This window comes from Anolis carolinensis, chromosome 2, assembly GCF_035594765.1.
Source record: "Anolis carolinensis isolate JA03-04 chromosome 2, rAnoCar3.1.pri, whole genome shotgun sequence".
NCBI lineage: Eukaryota > Metazoa > Chordata > Lepidosauria > Squamata > Dactyloidae > Anolis > Anolis carolinensis.
The window spans coordinates 44,921,695-44,944,755 of NC_085842.1; the positions used below are offsets into that span (position 1 = coordinate 44,921,695).

General features: G+C 39.8%; 1 protein-coding gene across 2 annotated transcripts in view; it reads right to left on the reverse strand.

Annotated features, from left to right (window-relative positions):
• The window catches only part of tafa4 (TAFA chemokine like family member 4), a 168,027-nt gene that overhangs the window by 104,784 nt on the left and 40,182 nt on the right, over positions 1–23,061 (reverse strand). For both annotated transcript variants that reach the window (XM_062969691.1, XM_008105399.3), the window contains exon 2: positions 922–1,057. In XM_062969691.1, coding sequence (XP_062825761.1) covers positions 922–1,001 — 80 coding nt within the window. In that variant the 5' untranslated portion in view covers positions 1,002–1,057. The remainder of the gene's footprint in view (positions 1–921; positions 1,058–23,061) is intronic.

Sequence of the window (23,061 nt, forward strand, 5' to 3'; positions counted from 1 at the left end):
CTCTTGCAGTGTCCCATAAAGCATTTTTGCAGGTCTCTAACATGATTGCATATTGTATAAAGGATATAGCTTCTCCAGTGTCAAGTTATGCAACACAGGTTAACAAATTCATGTTATAACCCAGCTCTGGGCCTCATGTCCATTGGCTGTGGTGTCACTGCACTGAGCAGCAGTATCAACTGGGCACCAAAATGGGTATTTATTGGAGCTGAGGAAATCAAGATGATGGCTTGAGTCAGTCCTACAGCATTGCTTGGAAAGCAGAAAAACAGTAATGGAGGAACTCATGGCAAATATTGGCAGCAAGGCTCAGGATCTGCATTTGGAGGAAGATTCTGAGATTTCTATTTAAAAATTTCAAACAAGTTTAAACACTGGCAACTTCCTGTTATTTTTAAAAATTGATGTTAAGAGAAAGTTAACTCAGAGAAAGTAAGATTCCTGATTCTTTAGAATTAGGAAATTTGAACAGAATAATAATGCTTTAAGATAAAGGTAAAGGTTTTCCCCTGACATTAAGTATAGTTGTGTCTGACTCTGGGGGTTGGTGCTCATCTCCATTTCTAAGCCGAAGAGCCAGCATTGTCCATAGACACCTCCAAGGTCATGTGGCCGGCATGACTGCATGGAGTGCTATTACCTTCCCTCCAGAGCAGTACCTATTGATCTACTCACATTTGCATGTTTTCAAACTGTTAGGTTGGCAGAAGCTAGGGCTAACAGCAGGAGCTCACCCTGCTCCCCGGATTTGAACCACCGATATTTTGGTCAGCAAGTTCAGCAGCTCAGAGTTTTAACCCACTGTGCCACTGGGGGCATGGATTTGCAATTGCCTGGGATCAAATATAAGTAACTAATATTCCCTGTTTCCCATCCCAGAAATCACTATTACTTCTTAAAGGGAGGAAACATTTGCCTTACCTTGACAATGTTTCCAGGTTTTTACTGTAGTCAATAGATTCTGTCAGTATACATATTCTGCAGTACATCCAAAGGCCCATTTGCACATATGCGCCAGCATTTCTTCACCTCCTACATTTTCATCCACATCCAAGTCCTGTGGAAGAAATCAGATTGGAGAGCCATTACTTAAGGCTCATAAAGAAGCTGTAAAAAAAGACCTGCTCCTTGATATAATTGTTAACACAGTGCCATCTGCAGCATTATGCAAGAATACAGTAGCAGGCAAGGTTTTTCTACAGTGGTTCTTGCCTTCACTTTGAACTGCAAGGGAGCAAGTTCAGTAGTGCCTGCTCCACTACTTCTCATTCCTATTCTAGAGTTATTTGTGAAGCAGTTTTCCTGAAACTGATGAATCTTACTTAAGTGGTGCAGCAATACGAGAGGTCCACTTTCACTGCAACATCTACCACTACTGTCATCTATTAACTTCCCACCCACCCTTTTCATGGTGCCATTGGCATGGACCTGGTGTGTGCATGGCATCTGCTGGCATCTTGTAAAATAAAGGGCTAGTAGTGGGAAGTAAGAAACAAAAGGAAGGGTGGTAGCAATACATCTGATACTGCCGTTCCTTCCAGCCTGTCAATTGAGACCCTTGCCTCAGTCTACCCCATGGAAGAGCTGGATCCATCTAATGTGGCTCCCACATCCCATTAAAAGCACACACATTTGTAACTTTTGAATGTGTTTTATGGTGGACACATGTAAAGTCTTTTTGGTGGCAGTGCATTATCATGAGCCCTATCAAAATGGCATCAAGATAGCTGAAGGTTAAACTGAGCCCAGGGCAAGAAAAGCAGCAAGAATAAACAATCAAAGGAAAAACTTGTGCATTTGAATGAAGTAGTAGGGACTTTCTTGGCTCGTGACTTTGTGGGACATATGTCCACGAAGACTGCTGGGATTTCCCTTCCAGACTGTTTCTCAAATTTAGTGCATATTTGTAAATGTTGGGCATTTAAATAACTTCACTCACTGACTTCATAAAAAACAAAATAATTAAAGTTGTACAGGGTCACTTGAAAGTTATCACATATATTTTGGTTCCTCTCCCAAAACTCTATTTTCTCCAGAAAATCATTGGAAAAATGACTTCAAAATTTCCAGAACTGTTACATCTCTACATCCAATATTGTCAAAGATTTTAATTTGTAACTTTAATGTTATGTTTTAAAACATTATACATTTAATATTGTATGTACTTTAATATGATAGCTTTTTTAAAATTGTGCCTCAATTTTTAATCATCAGGTGTTTAGCTCCATCTCATTTTAACTTGGTCCCAGGCTGGGGGAAAAGGTGGGATACAAACAAGCAAACAAACAATGACTTTCATTACAGTGGAGATTATTTTGTTTTTGAGTTCAGCAGTTTAGGATATGAGGTGATAGAATGAGAGGCAGATTTCTTTTGGAAGTATAGGAAGAATGGTCATTGCCAGAGGACAGAACTCAGGGTCCACCAAATGTTGATGCTAGTTTGGCCCTGACAATAGCGCCTATGCAGGTTGAGTATCCTTATTCAGAATTTTGAAATCCAAAATACTCCAAAATTGCTCACATGGAGAGCTGAGATACTGACACAATGTTTGTTGTGTGTACAAAATTATTTTTAAAAATATTGTGGATGAAATTACCTTCAAACTATGTGTATAAAGTGTGCTTGAAACATAAATGAATTTTGCATTTAAACTCGGGTCCCATTTCCTAAACATCTCATTATGTATATGCAAGTATTTTTAAAAATGGGAGTTTGGGAAACTTCTAGACCCAAGCATTTTGGATAACCTGTAATCCCTTTGACTTTGTAAAAATTACTTGGGAGGATGAATGGGTTAGAAAACTGATTATGGGGCAACGGTAGCACAGTGGGTTCAACTGCTAGCTGCAAGAAATCTGCTGACCGGAGGGTTGGCAGTTCGAAGCCGCGAGTTGGGGTGAGCTCCCACTGTCAGCCCTAGCTTCTGCCAACCTAGCCATTCAAAAGCATGCAACGCGAGTAGATCAATAGGTACCACCTCGGTGGGAAGGTAAAAGAGCGCTCCATGCAGACATGCCAGCAAAACGCGATCGGAGATGTCTACGGACAACAGGCTCCTCAGCATGAAAAATGGAACGACAGCACCTCTCCATGGCCAGAGTTGAGCATCGCCTCCAAATGACAGAGTGAAAAGGGGAAGGCCTTTCCCTTTGTCTGTGTATTGTATGTCATTGTTGTTCATTGTGCAAAAGACACTGAATGTTTGCCTTATATGTGTATACTGTAATCCGGCTGAGTCTCTTTGGGGAGATAAAGTGGAATATAAATAAAGTGTATTATTATTAGGGGCTAAAGTGACATTCCAGAAGGAATGAATAGAAACCTTCTTTTTTGCCTGTCTCCCCTAGTGACTCACTGCCTTCAAAATGGCTTTGTCAATAAGTAGCAATGAGATTTATAAGCCCATGTTCCCATAGCACTGAGCCATGGCAATTAAAGCATTGTCAAGATGCATTAATTCTACAGTGTAGGTGCACCCTATGATTCACCTCTAACCAATAACAGAACACAAAAGTCAAGAGTTGCCTAGCCAGATGAAGGTCAACCCGTTATTCGGTTCTGCACTACTTCTTCCTGCTGATTTGAAATATAAAGTGAAAATTTTGAGGGTTTTTCCAAAGAAATATTAAGTCTTCATAGTAAGTATACAGAGATTATGATCCCTCTTGCCCCCTTGTGGCATTGTCATGCTGGTTTTCCTGGTAATTATGAGATAATTAAAAAGTAAAATATGAGCTATAACTAAAAAGCAAATATAAAACTTTATTATAATATACTTTTAATTTTTGGCAAATTAATCCAATTTCCTGCAAACCTTTTGAAACAGTTGCCCATTCTCCCTCAAATTTCCTTTCCCTTCTATAATTATTCCAAAGCAGAGAAGAGACTACCTGATTTCATTGCACAAAAGGAACCAAAGCAAGCTTGACACTGTGAATAAGGCAAAAAAAGATCAAGGGTGCTTTAGTCTTAATGGGGTCTTTTTGCATGGTGGAAAATATATCTTAAGACCAGCTGCCATGTCACCATTTGCAGCAGACTGGGATACACTGGGAAGGCCAGTAATGACACAAACATAACATAAATAAGATCACACCTGACCTTCTGGGGCACATGCTCTTCTGGGGCAGTGTGACTTGCAAATCCAACCATTCCCCAAAGACTTGGTACCATGGTAAGGAAAGAGAATAATAGCCTCTCGTTTTTACAGCTTTGTTCTCTTAGAAGGAGCCCAACCCAGAAACACATCAAGTGGTGTGTGCATTCTCCAAAGAAAAACAGCATACTTCAGTTTGTTGGATCCTTGATTTGAAAAATATCAGCTAGGGAAGGGTTCCTCATTCTGTGCCACAACTTTGAGGACCCTGTTATAGCAAGAGGGCTGAGCTTGTCCTTGCAAAAATATTTTTCATTTCAATATATAGTTGTGAAAACTGGATGTTGAAAAAGATAGGCAGAAAGATGAGCTCCTTTGAAATGTAGTGGTGGACTAGAGAAGCATTCTCTAAATATCATGGATCACCAAAAATACAAATGCATTGGAGTGGGGAAAAAAAATCAAGACTTAAGTTTCCCTACAAGCCAAACTGAGATCAATGTGGGCTATTGTACATAAACAGAGGGTGTTGTGGTTTGAATATTTGACTGTCTCTAAAGACCAAAGTTCAATTCTCTGCTCAGCCAAGGAAACTCGCTTGGTGACCTTGGGCGGGTCACACACTCTCAGCACCAGAAAACCCCATGATAGCGTCATTACAAGTTGGAAATAATAATAATAATAATAAATAAAACTTTATTTATATACCGCCCTATCTCCCGGATGGGACACAGGGCGGTTTACAGTCATAAACTATTTGAAAGTACACAACAACCAATTGCATGTTGGAAATAGCAACCTCCCAGGCTATTGTTTGTTAATGTGCTTATTTGGTAACCTGTATTCTATATGTATGTTGATTTGCCTCTTTGGTGTGGGAGGAGCTTTAGACATGTGATTATACTGAGCATGTGCAGACTATGGACTCCATTTTATATTAAGTATGTGTTTGGACTTCAATGGGAGCAGATGTCTTGCATCAGACCGCAGAGGAGGTAAATGCATACAAGTTGCTGTTTGGACTTCAGTGGAGAAGTCAGTTTAGAGACTAAAATATTTGCTTATGGACTTCAATGAGTACAACTATACTAAAGACTATGGGGTATTGATTATGACTGATACCCTACTAATAATATTACAATGTAATGAATATAATACAATATAGTAATTTAATGCTAGTATTGTACTATGCTACTAATATAATGTATTGTGAATGGAATCTGTAAGCTGCTCTGAGTCCCCTTTGGGGTGAGAAGGGCGGCATATAAATGTAGTAAATAAATCAATACCCTGTGTTTTCAACACAGAGAGAAGAACTTTATCATCTCTGTAAATGAACTTTATTAAGAAATGTGCCTGTATGGTGAATTAACACAAGTTATTAATACAAGAGTTGACTTCTAACAAGGTTATGGCTTTCTTGACTAGTGGTTTTCCAAATGTGGTCTCCACATATTCATGGAGATTCACATTTTCTAAAAGGATATGTGCCCATAGACTGGGTGCAGTGATGTTCCAATAACTTATGCAATAAGTTACGTTTTGCAATAAGTTATGGAATGTCCAATATTGTACTTTGGACAAATCATGTGACAGCAATGCTTAGTGGAGTGGAAGACAATAGGAAAAGAGGAAAAATGCATTAAAGATGTATTGATTCAATAAAGGAGGCCATCATTTGCAAGACCTTGACAGGGATATTCATAACAGGATGTCTTTTGATGCATCTATACTGTAGAATTAGTGCAAGTTGACACCACTTTCACTGCCATGGCTCAATGCTATGGTTGTCATTTGGTGAGGCACCAGCCTTCTTTGGCAGAGAAGGCTAAAAACCTTGTAAAATTACAACCATGGTTCCATAGCATCAGTCTATGGCAGTTAAAGTGATGTCAAACAGCATTAATTCTATAGTTCTGGGGCATCTCTCATTCATTTGGGTCTCCTATGAACAGAATGCAGCAAGTCAAGTGTAGAGCGTTTAGATGATACTAATCTCATTCTAGCCAGCCACTACTTAATGGCTGTGGGAAGGCCCTCCTGTTTCTGCCTGCATTTACACCACATTCACAGAAGACCATTAGCATTCAGGTGTGGAACAGATCCACAGTCAACCCTTAAACTGGCAAACTCATTCTCCAAAGCCAACAGAGAGATTAAACGACAACACTCTAAAGAAACGGCTTACACTCACAGCGGAAGAGCTGCAGTCTAATTTTTGATTACAATCAGTTCCTAAATCACATTATTCCATTCAGCTAAATTCTGCTTCTCCCCATCAATATTTACACATTACAAAATGCATTTTATAGCCCGCTATAATATCATCTGCTAACAATTTACTCCCAGTGCATTTTATAGTATCCTTCATAATGAGCAATTAAAGATGATGACTACACCAATTAAGGAATTTATGAATGTGGATTTAATTGTGAATTGTTCCCCAGCTTCTCCCAGTCTGTAAAAGGAAGAGCTTTACCCCTTATTCTCTCTCTCTCTCTTGCATTTAAGATATGCTTACACGTCACATTAACCTATGAAACAAATAAACACAGAAGTATTCTTAAGTGTAATAGAATGAGGGCTATTAAAGCAGAGCTGATGAGATACAGATAAATAGATGCTGAATATTACATATTCTGTTATTCACTGTAATGCCTGAAGAGCTTTTACATGAATCTGAACACAGAATAAAATACCTCAAACTGCTGCTGATCAGGTAAATTTTTTAAGCATCAAGGCAAGCAAGAGATGAAGTTAAAGGCAAATTATACTTACCAAATTCTGAACATAACCTGCTGTCCAAGAGAGTTTGCCCTTTTAATGGGCTAAACAAATGCAAGCTGTAATGGATATTTAGCAGTAATTCCCTAAAGGGCCAATTATCCTTATTTCTGATCTACTTTTTTGTTGAAACTGGGCTGGCTTTTTTAATTGGTCTTTGGCCCTAATTTTAATGTACAATGAGTGCTAAAAAGAAACGAAAGAATAACCATTACAGGACTCATAACGAATGTGTCTTATCATATAATCATAACATACCAGCAACCATTCCATCATTTCAGACAAAACACATTTTATAAATGCAATACAGGACCACACAAGGACAGTAGAATTCACCTTCTATCCTCTTTAGAGACATCTTCCATTGCTGTGACATGATTATATGTTCCTATGAGGTTGTTGATACAGTAAGTCCAAGATTGTTATGTGCAGCCCAATTCTCCAGATGGTGAGGAAGTCAAAGGTTGTGTAGTTTCTATCAAATGAGGTCATAAAGTCACAGACTAATAAATCTGGAAGGAATCCTATGGGCCACCGATTCTAACTCCCTGTTCAATGCAGGATTGCCATCTAAAGCATCCCCAGAAAGTAGCTGTCTAGCCAGTTTCTGAAAAGGTACAGAGAAGGAGACCCCAACTCCTCTCCAGGATATTGCTTCCATGCCAAACTTTTCTTACTGTCAAGAAGTTCCTTCCAATGTTCAATAGTAATCTACTTTCAGTAACTTCAAACCATTAGACCTGGGTCACAGGTCACTGGAGCTGTATGACCTTTCTGTGATGTATATAAACAGCTATCACATTAATAACCTGTGCATAGTTGGGAATTCATAGCAGTCACACTCCAACAGATATTGCTCCTTGACCATTGTGTTTCTGAGATGGAGGGAGAGAGCTGGATCCTTAAAAGAGGCCTCCAAGGCTGCAACATTCCTCTGTCTTCTTCACATGAAGGTTCTCTAAAGTGATATTTTGCTTCAGAAAGGAATTGGGAGAAATCATACATGTTTTAATTTTTTTATTTAAAAAAACCACATTGAATTTGATTTGTTTTCTTAACACTATCAGAAAAGAGGAGCATGGGTCAAAGATAGATTCACGAATACCAATTATAAAACTTCCAATTCTTTTCTATTAGTATTATTTCCCACCAGCTTGAGATTCAAGGCACCTTCATCCTGCTCCTAAAGCCCTAAAGTCTGACATACAGGTTCGATCAGGTTATCTTCCAACTCCATATATTGCTGTTAACAAATGCATCAAAAATGCATGTTTATGGAGAGCTGAAGAGGACAGAAGGAATACTCACAACATGCCCACAATCAACACTGACCAAAGCCGCTGCAGAAGCAGTTTGAGATTGCCGCATGGCTCAAAAAACTTTGAAAACTCATTGAACACACATTCAGCATTCCTAAAAACATATGCTTCACCACAATCTGCAGTTTTATTTGCAGTCAGTTTAGAATGATGTCATGCAATTGTAAGTGTTTTCATTCATGGCTAGGAAGCCTCAAATGTGATACAAACCTCATACAATAATGTCCTTACTCTCCTCACTAGCAAGGATTCACCTCTTTCTAAGCACCAAAATAGAAAAGACCAATGGATGGAGATCCAAGGGAGATGGGGTAAATCTGAAAAAAGTGTAGGAGTCGGGACACAAATGCAAGAAGTCCAAGTTTTTGATGAACTGGAACATTAATCTAAATATAATTTGGAATCGCTGCTTAGGTGTGTATCTACTTTTTAATAAAATCTTCAAATCTGAATGTGGATTAAGGCTATATTAAACAATAATTACTTTCAGCTAAATGGAGATTAGATATAATCTTCCTTGCTAGTGATTTTAAACTACAATTTAAATCATTAAAACTGAGTCATTTAGTGAAGTGATTTAAATCGTGATTTAAAGAGATTGGTTTAAATGAAACCAATTCTGTCAAAATCAAAACTCTCTCTGGAAGAAGACAGCACATCAGTAAAATATTAACAAAAGTAAAAGTGGGTGGCCACTATGCCAGAGCGTTCAATGAAAAACTCAGCCTTTTTGTCACAAAAACAGAGGTGAAAGATGTCACCAGAACAGCAAAGAACTTCAAACAGTGAGGAGTGTTGGGAGCACTTGCTTTGCATATCAAAGGTCTACAGTTCAATCCTCAACATCACCAGTAGAAGAATCCCATAAAGAATCTTGCAATCCCTGAAGAAATAGAAAGGCTTTCCAGTGTAGCAGAGAGCCATAGGTAGTGAAAGGAAATGTAAGATGGTCTGTCTAGAAAACAGAAATGTAGTCAGCCTTCCACTTTCACTGGGGTTAGGTGTCCATAACTCCCATAAAAATAGGAAGAACATGAATAAAAATGCTATTTTTAACCTGAGAAAACACCACTCTAAGAATGCTTAGGTTCTTTAGAACACATTGGGCAGAAGCTAGTTTGAAAACGGCTCCTCAGCATTCAGATATTTGGTTTATTTTAATGCATCACTGGTAAACTTTCCAGAGACAATGAATAAATATAAACCTCTGCAATGATTGGTGGTTCATTCCACTCCAGGGCAAAGAATTGCATTAAACAAATATCTAACAGAACACAAAATGACTGCACTTCCATACCATACATGTTAGCAGAAATTTTGCAGGAAAGGGAAAGTGTGACTTCGAGCATTTCATGTAGCAAGGAGGCCCTCTTGTGGTCTGATAAAAGATATTTCTCCATCCAGCCACGGAGCTTTAGCGGTGATATTTGTCTGACTTGGGCACTTCATTCTCATTTCAGTCTGTATTTTTAAAGTAATCAGAGAAGGCCTAAATGAAATTTATCCCTGTCTTAAGCATCAAATTAAGTCATCCCTGACATCTGGGAGTGAAAGCAGCTAACAGCCTTGTGCATACATAATGTACAGAGTTAAAAGATATTAAATATCTCCAATTTGGGTCATAATCTCATTACATCTTACATCTGACAAAATGCCCAGAATTTTTAAATTTTTTTTAAAAGAGGCTTCCTTCTTTTTTACTCGTCCTTTTCAAACAAATCCTTTCAAAGTCGCTTGTCTTGCCGCAAAGCCACTAATTTGAGAATTCTCTTTTGTGTACCGATGAATCATCCATGCAAATTAAGCTGTGCCATTAATCATATTAATGTGCCAATGTCACTGGTGCCTTCAATTCATCCTCTTTCCTACTTGGTTTCAGACACTGCAGTCAGTCTCATCACTGAATCCTACTCACCCATGGAGGTGCGCACCCACAGCCCTTCTCTGCTTGGACCAGAGGAGGCACAATGTAGCAGTTAAATTCCTCTTTCATTTTCCAATAGAAATGCTTTCAGCCATCGGGCAGCCTTTACAACCTAAGTACACACCGAGAGCACTTTTCCTTCTGGCAGATCACCTTTAGCTCTCCATCAAAACAAAATGAGTCACACAATGCCAAGAAAAGGATCTGCAGATCCCAAAATAACAGGTGCACAGCAATTAGAATAAGGCCAAGCTTGTTCCCAACCCCTGCATCTTATGATATAAGAATAGTTATAAATAATACAATAATATAAAAAGTAGTACAGGACACTGTGACACCTCAAAGTGGCCTGTGTCTATTCAGAGTCCTGAATTTCCTGTAAGTAAAAAGCATCTGTAAAGTCCCCGTCAGCCCTGGTGACTTTGACTTCCCTCCCTCCCTCCCTCTTCTTTTAACACACACACTGCTAGCCATACAGGTACCTGCAATGAGTGCACATGGTTAAAAGCCATCAAACAACACCTGAATGGTATCTACATTCCTGCCAATATGATCATTGGGTCAGAAAAAGCCATGGTATCAACCCTGTCCAGAACACCTTTCAGAAGCACTTCTTCATGGGGTTCACTGAAGCCACAACTGCTGGCTCTGCCCCCAGTCTCATCAGTTCTTCTTTCTTGCTCCAATGCATTCAGTGGAAATTTGTCTCCTTTGTGTCATCAGGAACCCTTCATAACCCTGCAGAGTCAAGATTCCTAATCTACATGATAGAGTGTGTTTGAACAGTCTTCTTTTAGATTATATGCTGAATATGTCAGGCATCTACCACAAAGAAGTAAGTGACCAATGGGTATTGATTGATCAACAAACTGAGCAACAAAATATTTGAGTCCAGCCCTGAAACTAGGTGAATGTGTCAAATTCCCTTTACTTCCAAGACAGCCACCAATGTCAGAAATACATAGCTATCAAGTGACACAGAAAGGATATTAATGTAACAGCAGCACTGCAATTCTAAACCCATTTTCAACTACAACAGCCCAGATCTTTTGAGAGCAGATGCCAACCAGGGCAGACAACTTTAGACAGGGTGAACTGGGGATTTGACTCAGTATAAGGCAACTCTTTATATCTTAAAGTGAAGCAGAGAAAACTATCAAAGCAGTGTTCAGAGTGACAGGCATATAAATTCCCCCAAGGTCAAGAATTCAGGCAGATAGGAGGTAGAAGCAAATACTTGTAGCACTTAAGGGTCCAGCTGAGACACCACAGGTTTTCACCAGCCATTTCCAAAAATGGCAGAGCAGAAATAGATCCTTATGAAGTGCCCTTTCTGTGACATCACATTCCACTCTCAGGTAGGAACCTTTCAATCTGTCACAGCTAGTCAGCTCTCCTCAAAAGCATATTTCAAAATTTCATTTTGCACTGGAGTGAGGAAATATATGGCAGCCATCCATACCCATGAAAGATCCTGTACTTCTCCTGCAGCTAAAAACATGTCCACCCTGGAGTCCAGACTTCATACATATAGACTTATCTATGCTCCACTACAGGGCACATGCCCTGGAAAAGCAAAGGTTTTCAACAACACTGCAAGTTTGGAACACAGACAGTCTTCCTTTCTGTTCCTTTAGCATGCTGAACTGGGTTTTGCATCTTACAAAGCTTGAATCTGGACTATCAGAAAGACTGTAACTCTCTGTATGGGCCTGGACAAGATCCAACTCCTATGATCTATAAAATTGAGCCACGGCAGTTAAAGTGGTGTCAAGCTCCATTAATTCTACAGTACACATATACATCTTCCAGGTTTGGAGCAACAGTCCTCATCTTGAGTCCCAGATGTTGTTGAATTACAACTCTCAGCTTCTGAGAATTGAAACCCAACAATACCTGGAGACCCAAGGCTGAGAACCAGTAGTGTAGCGACTACGGCCTTAGCATATTTGCATGGGTATACAGAACAGAGAATAAAGCTTTGTATAGAAAAGCATCTAACAGCTCTTATACTCCCACAGGTTCTTCTTATAATTCATTACTTCCTTAAATGAAAGAGGAAAAGGAAAATATAGTAGAAAGGAGGAAAAAAATAATATTGCTATTTATATCTTTTTAAAAGTAACCCTAAAGTGTGTGTTCCAACAGAGAAAATGGGTGGTGCAAAGGTGAACAAGACATTTCAGAGAGAAGTTTATATGCACAGCAGTTTGTTGTGCAGAAAAGAAATGTCACCCACCTACCTTAGTTGTAAAGTGGAAGCCAATTTGTCTAGAAAACCATTCAAGTAAGAAAGCAAAATAGTAGGGATGGGAAAGGGAACTGTGCCAGAGAAAGTTGGGACACTAGTCAATAGACCCATTGTGCTGTCGCACACTGGACCTGTAATAATGTCTGTTTACAGGACATGCCTTCTGTATGCCCAATGGGACGCCGGGGTGCCTCAGCTGAAGGGTCCATAGATTTCCCAACACAAAGTTCTAATGAGACTCAAAATAAGTTCAACAAGGTTCTTTATTTAGGCTTAAATCTTCAAAAAAATGAAATAAATGCTTTATAACCTTGGAAAACCGGTAGCTTCCTCAATCTGCTATCAAGGACAGGCAACTGTTGGTAAACTGTTTCCTTTTTTCCTTAGGGAAATCTTCTGACCCCTCCCTGGGCAATCTTTCTTTACCTTGCTGGCGTGAGGCCCTTGCTCCTGGCTCCACAATGAGTTATGGATAGCCCGAGTGGTCCCTTACCAGACAAGGTTGCTGTAGATTCTGGCAAGCTGGAAGATGTCCTTTAAATCTACCCCACAAAGGTTGTAGGAACTGTTCTGATCCCCCAGCAAAGCTGTGGAACTATTCCTTTACTCCCCCCAGCAAAGCTGTGAGAAGTGAAGCTTTTGTGCAGGTGGGAAAGAGAATCCCACACATCCTGCCATAAGGCTTCAAACAGTGAAACTGAACAAAATCCCCCTTTCCCTCCAAAACCCTGGGAAAAGGGGAGAGTTTAAAGATTCTAACAAAGATTGCCAAGTTGTTGGCCCTATGAATGAGAAAGAAGCTACCTTATTGAAATAAGTACAAACTAGCCGTGCAAGAAAAGGAATTCAAATCTCCTGGCACTGCTATGCCAGCACACCCATCATATCAACTGATCAGTCTCCAAACCAGCATATCATTGACCATAGATGCACTAGAGTTTTAAATGTTTAACATATTTACCATCTCTGCAAAGCAAACTACCTATGTAATAATTTTATGTGGTAGCAATTAAGAGTCACAAACAGAGAATCACATATAATTTTGCTGTAGTTATGTACCTTCAAGTCAGCTCTGATATTTGGCAATCCTATCCTACCCTAGGCTGGCTCTTCTTGAAATTGTTTTTTCAGAGTTTGGCATTGTTTTCCTCTAAGGATGAAAGTCTATAACTTCAAAGATTAATAAAGTAGGAAGAGACCACAAGGGCCATCCAGTTCAAGTTCTTCCAGTGGGTTTCCATGTCAAAACACCCTGGTCTCCCACAGCCCTAGCCCAACATTCAAACCACTACACCACACTGGCTCTTAAACCATAGCGGCAGTTGCATCCTTTAATTAACAGATATGGGAGAAGGACAGACTACTGCATGTAAAAGAAACTGAAAGACCTACCAGCGCAACAGCATGTGGAATTGTGCCTTTTATCATCTTTCTAGACCAAAGCAGAGAAAGATGCAAGGTTGCTTTTGGATGTATATTTGTCTTAAACAAAAAGATTACAAAGCATAAACATTCCTTTAGCTAAGATAACTGACACACTCAGTAAGGCTATGCATACATTTACTATTGAATTTAATACAGGAAAAGTAGAGTTGGAAGAGCACAAAGGGGTCCCAATGGTCAGAGGACACATGCAAAGCAGCTACTTTAAAAATGAGTAGAAGACAAGACCATATCCATATGTTGGGAGTGATATGGTTATTTATTTCTATACATCAGGGGATTTGACTGGATGGCCCTTGTGATCTCTTCTTAATGTATATTTGAATGATTCCAGGTCTTAGCAATCTGATTCATCTTGACCCTCACAGTGGGAATTGACGTGAAAAACCATAAAGCAGAGATTACATGTATTCAGATAAAGAGTTGCCTGATTTTGAGGTGTTCCATGGAAATCAAAGTTTTCACACCTTTTGAGGCAGCATACAAGGGAGATGCCATGGAGATGAGCTTTCATATTCACTCTGCTGGATATGTTGTTTCTTCCAGATGCAGTATGCCGATACTCTTTTCCATTTTTGATAAACCTATTGGTTCAATCCCACATAAAGAAAAGAGAACTCACTGCCTTCCTCTAACCTTCACTCCTCTCAGCAGGCATTGTCCTTGGCATTATTAGTACCATACTCTCATAGAATCATAGAACTGGAAAAGACTACAATTACTTGTGAGCCAACTGGTCCACACTGAACAAGTCCTCATCCTGGCATGAGTCCCTGTGAAACTAATGTCTGGATCCAATATAATTTGTGTTCTACTTTGACAAAGCTTTCAGTAACAAAACAGAACAAAGCAGATTGACCCAGAATTCCTTCATGGTGGAATGAATGCTGCAAGGGAACATGGCAAAGGTGAGGTAGCCTTCAAAGTGCCAGCTGAATGCATCCAGCTGCATTACTATTTCACTTTCTCATTTGAAGCAAAGTAAGAAAGAAGCAAAGCAAAATGCTTTTGAGATCAAGATCTCATCTCCCTCCTGAGGTCTGGGGCTCCTGACTGTAGGCTGGGAAAGGTAGAGATCACCAAAAGCAAGGTGGGGCAACCCAGTGTGCCATTTGGAGGTAAATAGGAGAGGGTTTCCTTTGATACAAGAAATGTACATTACACAAAGAAAATGGATTTGGAAAAGAAAAGCAAGATATTTGTATAGAGTTGATAGACTGCCTAGGAAGAAGTCTCAAAAATGATGTGTATTTTCCTAGAATAATAATTATCATCATCATCGTCATCATCATAATCTTTATTTATACCCTGTCACCATCTCCCTGAAGGGACTCGGGATGGCTCACAGAAACACTACCAGTGCCAAACATAAAATAATACATAAACATATAGACTATAAAAATATAAATTTACAAACAGCAAACATGCATAAAATGACACGTAATAAAAATTTTAAAATTAGTAAAACACACCGGTGCCTGAGGATAAAACTAGCAGTCTTAAATTAGCAATCCAAGTGCCAGAGTGAAGCAAGTGCTAAGTCCAAATGCTAAGAAAAAAGTCTTTTAGATTACTTCAAAACGTATTAGATAAAGGCCACAAAAGAGACTACAGATGGAGTAGAATAGCCAATACAAAGATAGCCAATACAAAGATCGAGATACTGTGAGATGGGAGACACTAACATAGAAGGTTTGGCTCAATATAGACTCGAACAATATAGATATTATTAAAAGCCAGGACAACGCTATGGTTTGCATATTAGACTAAGGCAGGCCTCTTCAATCTGCAGTCCTCCAGCTGTTTGGGCCTCCAACTTCCACAATTCCTGGCCATCACCTTTGTGGCAATCAGCAAATGCACCCATGCAACAAGAAAAAGGGAGGGGGGGTTGCACAAAAGTATGTTTTCAAAACAGAGACCAATGGGAAGGATTACCTTCAAGATGAGAAATGTTTTGTCCATATGAGTGGGAATTGGAACTTAACACTTAGACTCTAGAAACCCAGATTCTGTTTTGCCAAGGCATGTACCACCTGCACTCAAGGTCCAAAGGCTGCTCCTTGCTATCATCAGTATGTGGATTCTCATCCTCTATCACAAAAAACATCATAATAGAATTGCCAATGCAAACAAAACAAAAAGGCCAAAAAAAGAGAATCTAGCCTGCAATGTCTTAATCCGGCATGACTAACCAAGCCCTCATGGCTATTTGAGACTGTGAATGTGAAAGAAAAAAATGACAGACACAGAAACTAGTCTCGGTGTGGTATTGATTAGCTTAGTTTTAAGTCAAAACATAATATGAACAGAATTCTGATATTTGAAAGTAAAAGGCATCACACTATGGACTCTGCATATAATCAGTGATGTGCTAAAATAATAACCGGAATCACCTTTACAATAAATCAGCAGCAGGAACTATACTTCTATAGAAAAAGTGCACATAATACATACGTCGTAAAAGTCACATACATGAGTTCTTATAGCCACCAACAGTACAACACAACACACAGTGTACATATGGAAATTTCCTTTCTAAGCAGGTAATGGCAGACTATGTGCCCCATCTTCTGTACTGCATATAAAGTAAGAAGTCTAGTTCCCAACCTCTGGAATGATTTATGTATTTATCTATCTCGTGCCCCTTCCACACAGCTGAATAAAATCCCAGATTTTCTGTTTTGAACTGGAATATATGGCAGTGTGGGCTCAAATAACCCAGCTCAAAGCAGATATTGTGGGATTTTCTGCCTTGATATTCTAGGTTGTATGGCTGTGTGGAAGGGCCCTTAGACAGAATTTTGCTCATGCATTTTTCCAGTAGTATATACCATTTCACAAATAAATGAGCTTTTTGGGAGACTGTGTAACCTGTTACCATTGTTGAATGCCTTTTTAAGTGCGCTTCCAGACAGGCATTTATCACGGGAACATTCGCGTTTAAAAAATGCAGATGTTCCCGGGTGCCCATCCACACACATCCCAGAAAGCCCATGCGTTCTGGGGTGAGTGTCCAGATGTTCTTCCAGAACTTTCCAGGAGAACACCCGGACATTGTAACCCCTTCCACAAAAGCCCCCCAAACCACTTTAAAAAGTAAAATAACTTACTGGGCCTCCATTAGAGTGGTCCTGCAGCTGTCCTGGTGTGTAGGAATGAGCAATTTTCCTCCTCCTGCCCCCCGCCCCCCACTCTCCTGGCACGTCATTCCTACATGTCAGGAGAGCTGCAGGACCATTCTAATGGAGGCCAAATAGGTTATTTTACTTTTTAAAGGGGTTTGGGGGGCCTTTGGGGAGGGAGTTGTTGTCCTTGCAGTTTTCCAGGCTAATTTAGCCTGGAAAATCATGGGACTGCTGTCTGGACTGCAGTCCAGACAGTGGAAGTAGTGGGTTTATCCCGTGCCTTTTACAAAGGCACGGAATAAATGCACTATCAAATTAATTTACCGTAAACCAGGATTTTCCTAGTTGTGGCAAATTAATTTGATATTGGGTTTATTCCGCTAGTAGTGGGTTTATCCCGTGCCTTCCAATAAGGCACGGAATAAACCCACTATCAAATTAATTTGCCATTAATTCGTGTGTTTCACAGACGTCGTCTAGGCAGCCCCCTTTTTAAGGGGCTGTCTGGATGCACCCTAAGAAGAACCTATCACAAGGTTTATTTGGGCTGAGTGTTTGACTCACCTATTGTCACCCAATGGGTTTAATGACCGAGCAGGAATTGAACCCCAGTTGCAGTCCAAGACTCTAGCACTAACCTTATCAAAGCTGGGCAAGCTGTCTTACACTGAACTAACTTGTGATGTTTCAGAGAAGGTGTGCCTTCTGTACCAGGAACACCATGGCTTCCCCTAGCCATGAAGCAACACTTAAAAGTGATGGCTGTCCCATCCCATTGCTCTGTAGCTGTCAGAGCTCAATATCTCTGTTCATTTAAAAAAAGATGAAGAACTTCAAGAATTTTGGGGAAATAGTTGCAGTTGTATTATGTAATTTTATATCCCACCATTTATCTGATTCTAGCATTACGGTTTCAAAAAGATGACTTCGGGGGGGGGGGGAGCTAAGAGAGCAATCAAAACAGTTCTGCAAAGAAGCAAAACTGACATATTTTCCCAGCCTTAATAACAGATTTAACAATATACTGAAAAATACCCTCATGCCCTTCCTGTCAACTACGTAACTACCAGGCAATTGGCATCTCCAAAATATTGACCTCATTCCAGGAGGGAGAAACTAGTTGCTCAAAAGCATAGCTATTCTTGGTTTGTTCAGAAAGAGAGAGGTGAATTTGGGCTCCTTCATGCATATGGGAAATATATGTATCTTCCTATTTCTGGGTTGGTCTTAAAATACCTACTTCAGTATGTTATTACCTTCACAAGGTAGTAGGTATTGTTCATTGCCATGGGGAAACATTATATAGTAAAGATGAGTGCTGTCAGTGAGGGGAAAGAGCTAAACCATAGGTTTAAATGGCAAAGGGTGTTTCCTCTTTCATCCTGCTCCCAACCCAAGCCCTTCCTAATTATTGAAGGGATGAACTACTCCTGCAATTTCCTTCTAAATGATACAGAATACTTGTTCATTTTGCAGAATGCTCCATCCCATCATACTGAAACGAAACGCTATTTTAAATCTCTGCATCTTCTGAATGGGGGAAAGCTGACACCAATTTCCACCCTTTCTTCATCTTTTGCAGTTTGATCATCATTCCTGAAGACGGTTTGTTTAATGTCACTCTTCATTTTCTATAATTCACTGACTGAAAGCAAAACACAGCTAAGAGGCGAACGGGGCATTTGTACCAGTGTGATGATTCAAAGCCCGATCAATAAATAATTGCACTTAAAAGATTAACCCAATCTCATCCAATTTTTTTCCTTAGTTAAGTGGCTAAAAATACATTCAGAAAAGGGTTCCCGCAGATCTTTACCTATTTCTGGTTTACCAATACCAGACAGGGCAACAATGGATAATGTGACACGGGTGCTTTCAAAAATTATGGCTCACTGGAACATTGATTTTTCCATGGGTCTTAACTGCAGGAGGCCAGACATTGAATATTGATAGCACAGATACTGTTATCTCTTGGGCATTTCTTTAACTGAGCATGGAGAGGAAGGATCATTGGGCTTAATCCAATGCCTACTGAAGACCATAGAAAGGCTTCCTTAGCTCCTAATAGGTAGAGAACTGAGATAATATTTTGTGCTATATTTATGATACATGCTTCAATTTAAATCAATTTCATAGAATATCCAACAGCAGTATGCCAATGTACCTTATTTTAATCCCCCCCCCCCACCAAGAATGTCATGATGTCCTAGGAGAAAAATACTGATTTTTTATTATTTCCTTATCCATAGTAAATGACATAGGTGTACATTCCATTTTGATATCCAAAAGCTGTAGGGAAAAGTCACCATGTGATGACTTCAAATTGAGAAATTAATTAAAAATGAAACCATAGGCAGAGGTCAATACAAACTCAAGGAATGAGAAAGGACACGTTAAAACTAAACTACACATTCAATTACATTTGTAATGTGCAGGGGAAGCATCTCTTGCTTTTTTGCAAAAAACACAGAGAAGTAAAAAAAAGTTTTAAATCACCCCTTTTGCTATTTTACAGAAAACTTCTATCACAACAAAATCTATCCATAAATGGTTTTTATTCTCCCATGATCCACATAATTCAGCTATTCTAACTGATGTTTCATATTAATGTTATATCCACAGTTCTTTGAAAAGATATTCTAATTCTGCTGTTTCTTTTTCCAATCAATGTATTCCGTTTCCAATCCATCAATAGTAGAGTTAAACAGACACAATGGTTTCTTGGCACACTACACATATTCTAATGCTTTTTAACCCCCCAGCCTCATGTGGGCTCTCTTTATCACATCACCTTTTTAGTTCCCAGCCACCGTCATGCTGCTATCTTTTCCCCATTCATATGGTTATCTATTCACCTTGGCTTTAGCTAACATCTTCCCTCCTCTGTTTATCCTCAAAACCATCCTAAAACTGAAGTTGTCACCTCATCACCATACCCACAAGTTCTACATTTCTATAACTATTCACATACATAGTCATCTCATAAAGGTCTTGTCGAAGGCTTTCATGGCTGGAATCACAGGGTTGTTGTGTGTTTTCCGGGTTGTCTGGCCATGTTCCAGAAGTATTCTCTCCTGACGTTTCTCCCACATCTGTGGCAGGCATCCTCAGAGGTTGTGAGATATATTGGAAAAACTAAGCAAGGAAGGTTTATATATCTGTGGAAGGTCCAGGGTGAGAGAAGAAACTTGTGTCTGTTCCAGACATGAAACAATCAGGGGCAGCTAACACCTCTGAACAAAGGATTCCCCCAGGCACGAAGAAGCCAGGACATGAAGCTACCAAGGCCATTAGTGCTAATCATGGTGATTAATTACAGCATTCACACTGGCCTCCAACAGACCAGAGTTCTTTCTCTCACCCTGGACCTTCCACAGATGTATAAACCTTCCTTGCTTAATTTTTCCAATATACCTCACAACCTCTGAGGATGCCTGCCATAGATGTGGGTGAAATGTCAGGAGAGAATACTTCTGGAACACGGCCATACAGCCCGGAAAACACACAACAACCCTTATAAAGGTCTGTTCCTATACACTTTACTCCATGCATATGAGAAAGTAAACTTAGTCTACAGAAGCTGATGCTATCAACTTCTTCCTTGCAGTCAGTCTCAAAGGTGATACAAGACACCTTTGCAAGTTAGACCATGGTGAATTCGTTTTAGAATTATACCTTTCTGTTTTGTAATATGTTACAGGAAGTTGAGCTGCATTCTTCCAGTCATTCATTATGAGGTCAATGATAATAAAACTCAATACAAACAGCCTGATAATTTTCTCAGCAAAATGCAGGGATTGGTAATGTTACTTTTTGAGAACCCTTGCCTTTGAATCCTCCAGCCAGAATGGCTACTGAGTACTGCCAACCCTCCACTTTACATATATGGCCAGTTGCCTCTATAGACTTTTTCTAGCCATGTGGAGTCAGCAGTTGACTCAGTAGTTGAGTTCGCACCATAGCCATGCTACCCTTAATTCCACACAGTCTATGAAGAGGATTATCTCAATGCTGACAAGCCAGAACCTACACCCTGAAAGAGAGAACATTATTATTATTTGTCATTGTGGCAGGCTGAGTTTGAACATATAAGAACCTGTATCATGATCAGCTGGATCTTTTGTATATGTGGCCCTGCACTGTCTCCTTTGACTGGTCCTCCAAAGAATAACAGTCCTGGTTTGAACCTGATGCTAGACACTGAAGAAGGGTCCCTTGCTGAGTTACGGCCAGCCATTGAGTTACAATCAACTGTTTCTGGGAAGGGTATATGGTGTAAGTAGAAGAAAGAGAATGAGGGATGGAAATAAGAGATCTGATCTGGTAGATCTCTGAGTAAACTAGCCAATGTGTTTACTCCAGCTATTTTGACCTACAACTCTCAGCATCCCTGACAATTGTCCTTAATGACTTGGATTTTAGGTGATATAGAAGAAATATCTGAAGTATCTCTAATAAGGATGAAGCCAAGCCAAACTAAGGCAATTTCAATGTGATTGTCCCTTTCTTGAGAACTCTTTACCAGCAATCTTAGCAACTGGAATAAATTTGAGCTGATACAGCAAACCAAGATTTTTTTTTCAAGAAGTCAGATTTATGCAGTTAAGATGCAACAACACATTCTGAGAAGAATAACCAATGATATCAACACTCTGTAGCCCATGCAGTGTTTTGTTTGGTTTCAAAGATCCAAGAATTGCTGTGTTGGGACAAATCAAGCCCAACCTGGTGCCCTTCAGATGTGCTCAATTACACACACACCCTTCACACATAGCCAGCATGGGCCACAATGAATCTCAATGGGTTAGAGTTGCATTCAACACATCTGAAGGGTACCAAGTTGGGAAGGACTTGTGTAAGTCATCCTTCTGTCTCCTCCAGTAGCAGTTGGACATGATATCTCTGGCCCATTAATAGTTCAAAGTATTTGTCCATTTCCTTCCTCACGGAAGTTCAGTTACGTAACTCACAACTAAGATCAACCAATAAACCTATCATCCATGAAAGGTGTCATTTTTACATCTTTCATGGTCACCTTGAGAAGCTCAGAACTGCAGCGCACTTATCGAACCAGATCTTGCAAAATCTCAGCACAAGATTAGCTTTACATGTGATAAGATACATGTTAACCAAGATTAGAGCTCACAAAGGAAAGCAGAACTAATTTGTTATCTACCACTAAAATATGGTGTTTTGGGATACCGGTATTTTGCTTTTAGCATATGCTTAGGAAGGTCATCTGAATGAATGAAACACTGCAATATTTTATTTTCAATCTGGTTGAAATGGTGTGGTTGTTACAGGGAAGCTATTGAAAATTGCTTCTGTCAGGGTTAAGGAACCTAGAATCATAAATTTATAAAGTTGGAAGGAACCACATGGTTCATTCAGTAAAAAAACACCCTGCCATGCAGGAAAAGGACTGTCAAAGCACTCCCAACAGATGGCCATCCAACCTTTGTTTAAAAGCCTCCAAAGAAAGAGCTCCCACCACACTCTGTGACAGAAAGTTCCACTGCTGTACAGCTCTTAGAGTCAGGAAGTTCTTCCTAGAATCATAGAATCATAGAATAGTAGAGTTGGAAGAGACCTCATGGGCCATCCAGTCCAACCCCCTGCTAAGAAGCAGGAAATCGCATTCAAAGCACCCCCGACATATGGCCATCCATATGTCCATCCTAATGTTCAGGTGGAATCTCTTGTCCTATAATTTGAACCCATTGCTCTGAGTCCTTGTCTCCATGGTAGCAGAAAACAATTCTGCTTCCTCTTCCTTATGACACCCTTTCACATATTTATGCATAGCTATCATGTCTCCTCTCAACCTTCTCTTCTGCAAGTTAAATAGACCCAGCTCTTTAAGATGCTCCTCACAGGACATGGTCTCCAGACCTTGGATCATTTTAGTCACCCTCCTCTGGAAACATACCAGATTGTCAATATCCCTCCTGAGTTATTGACACAGTATTCCGACTGACCAAAGCCAAATAGAGGGACGCCATTACTTCCCTTGCTCTAGTCTAGACACTATATTCCTTTGATGCAACCTCAAAATCTGTGACACTCCAGATATTGCTGGAGTCTCAGTCCTACTACCCAGACAATCAAATGGA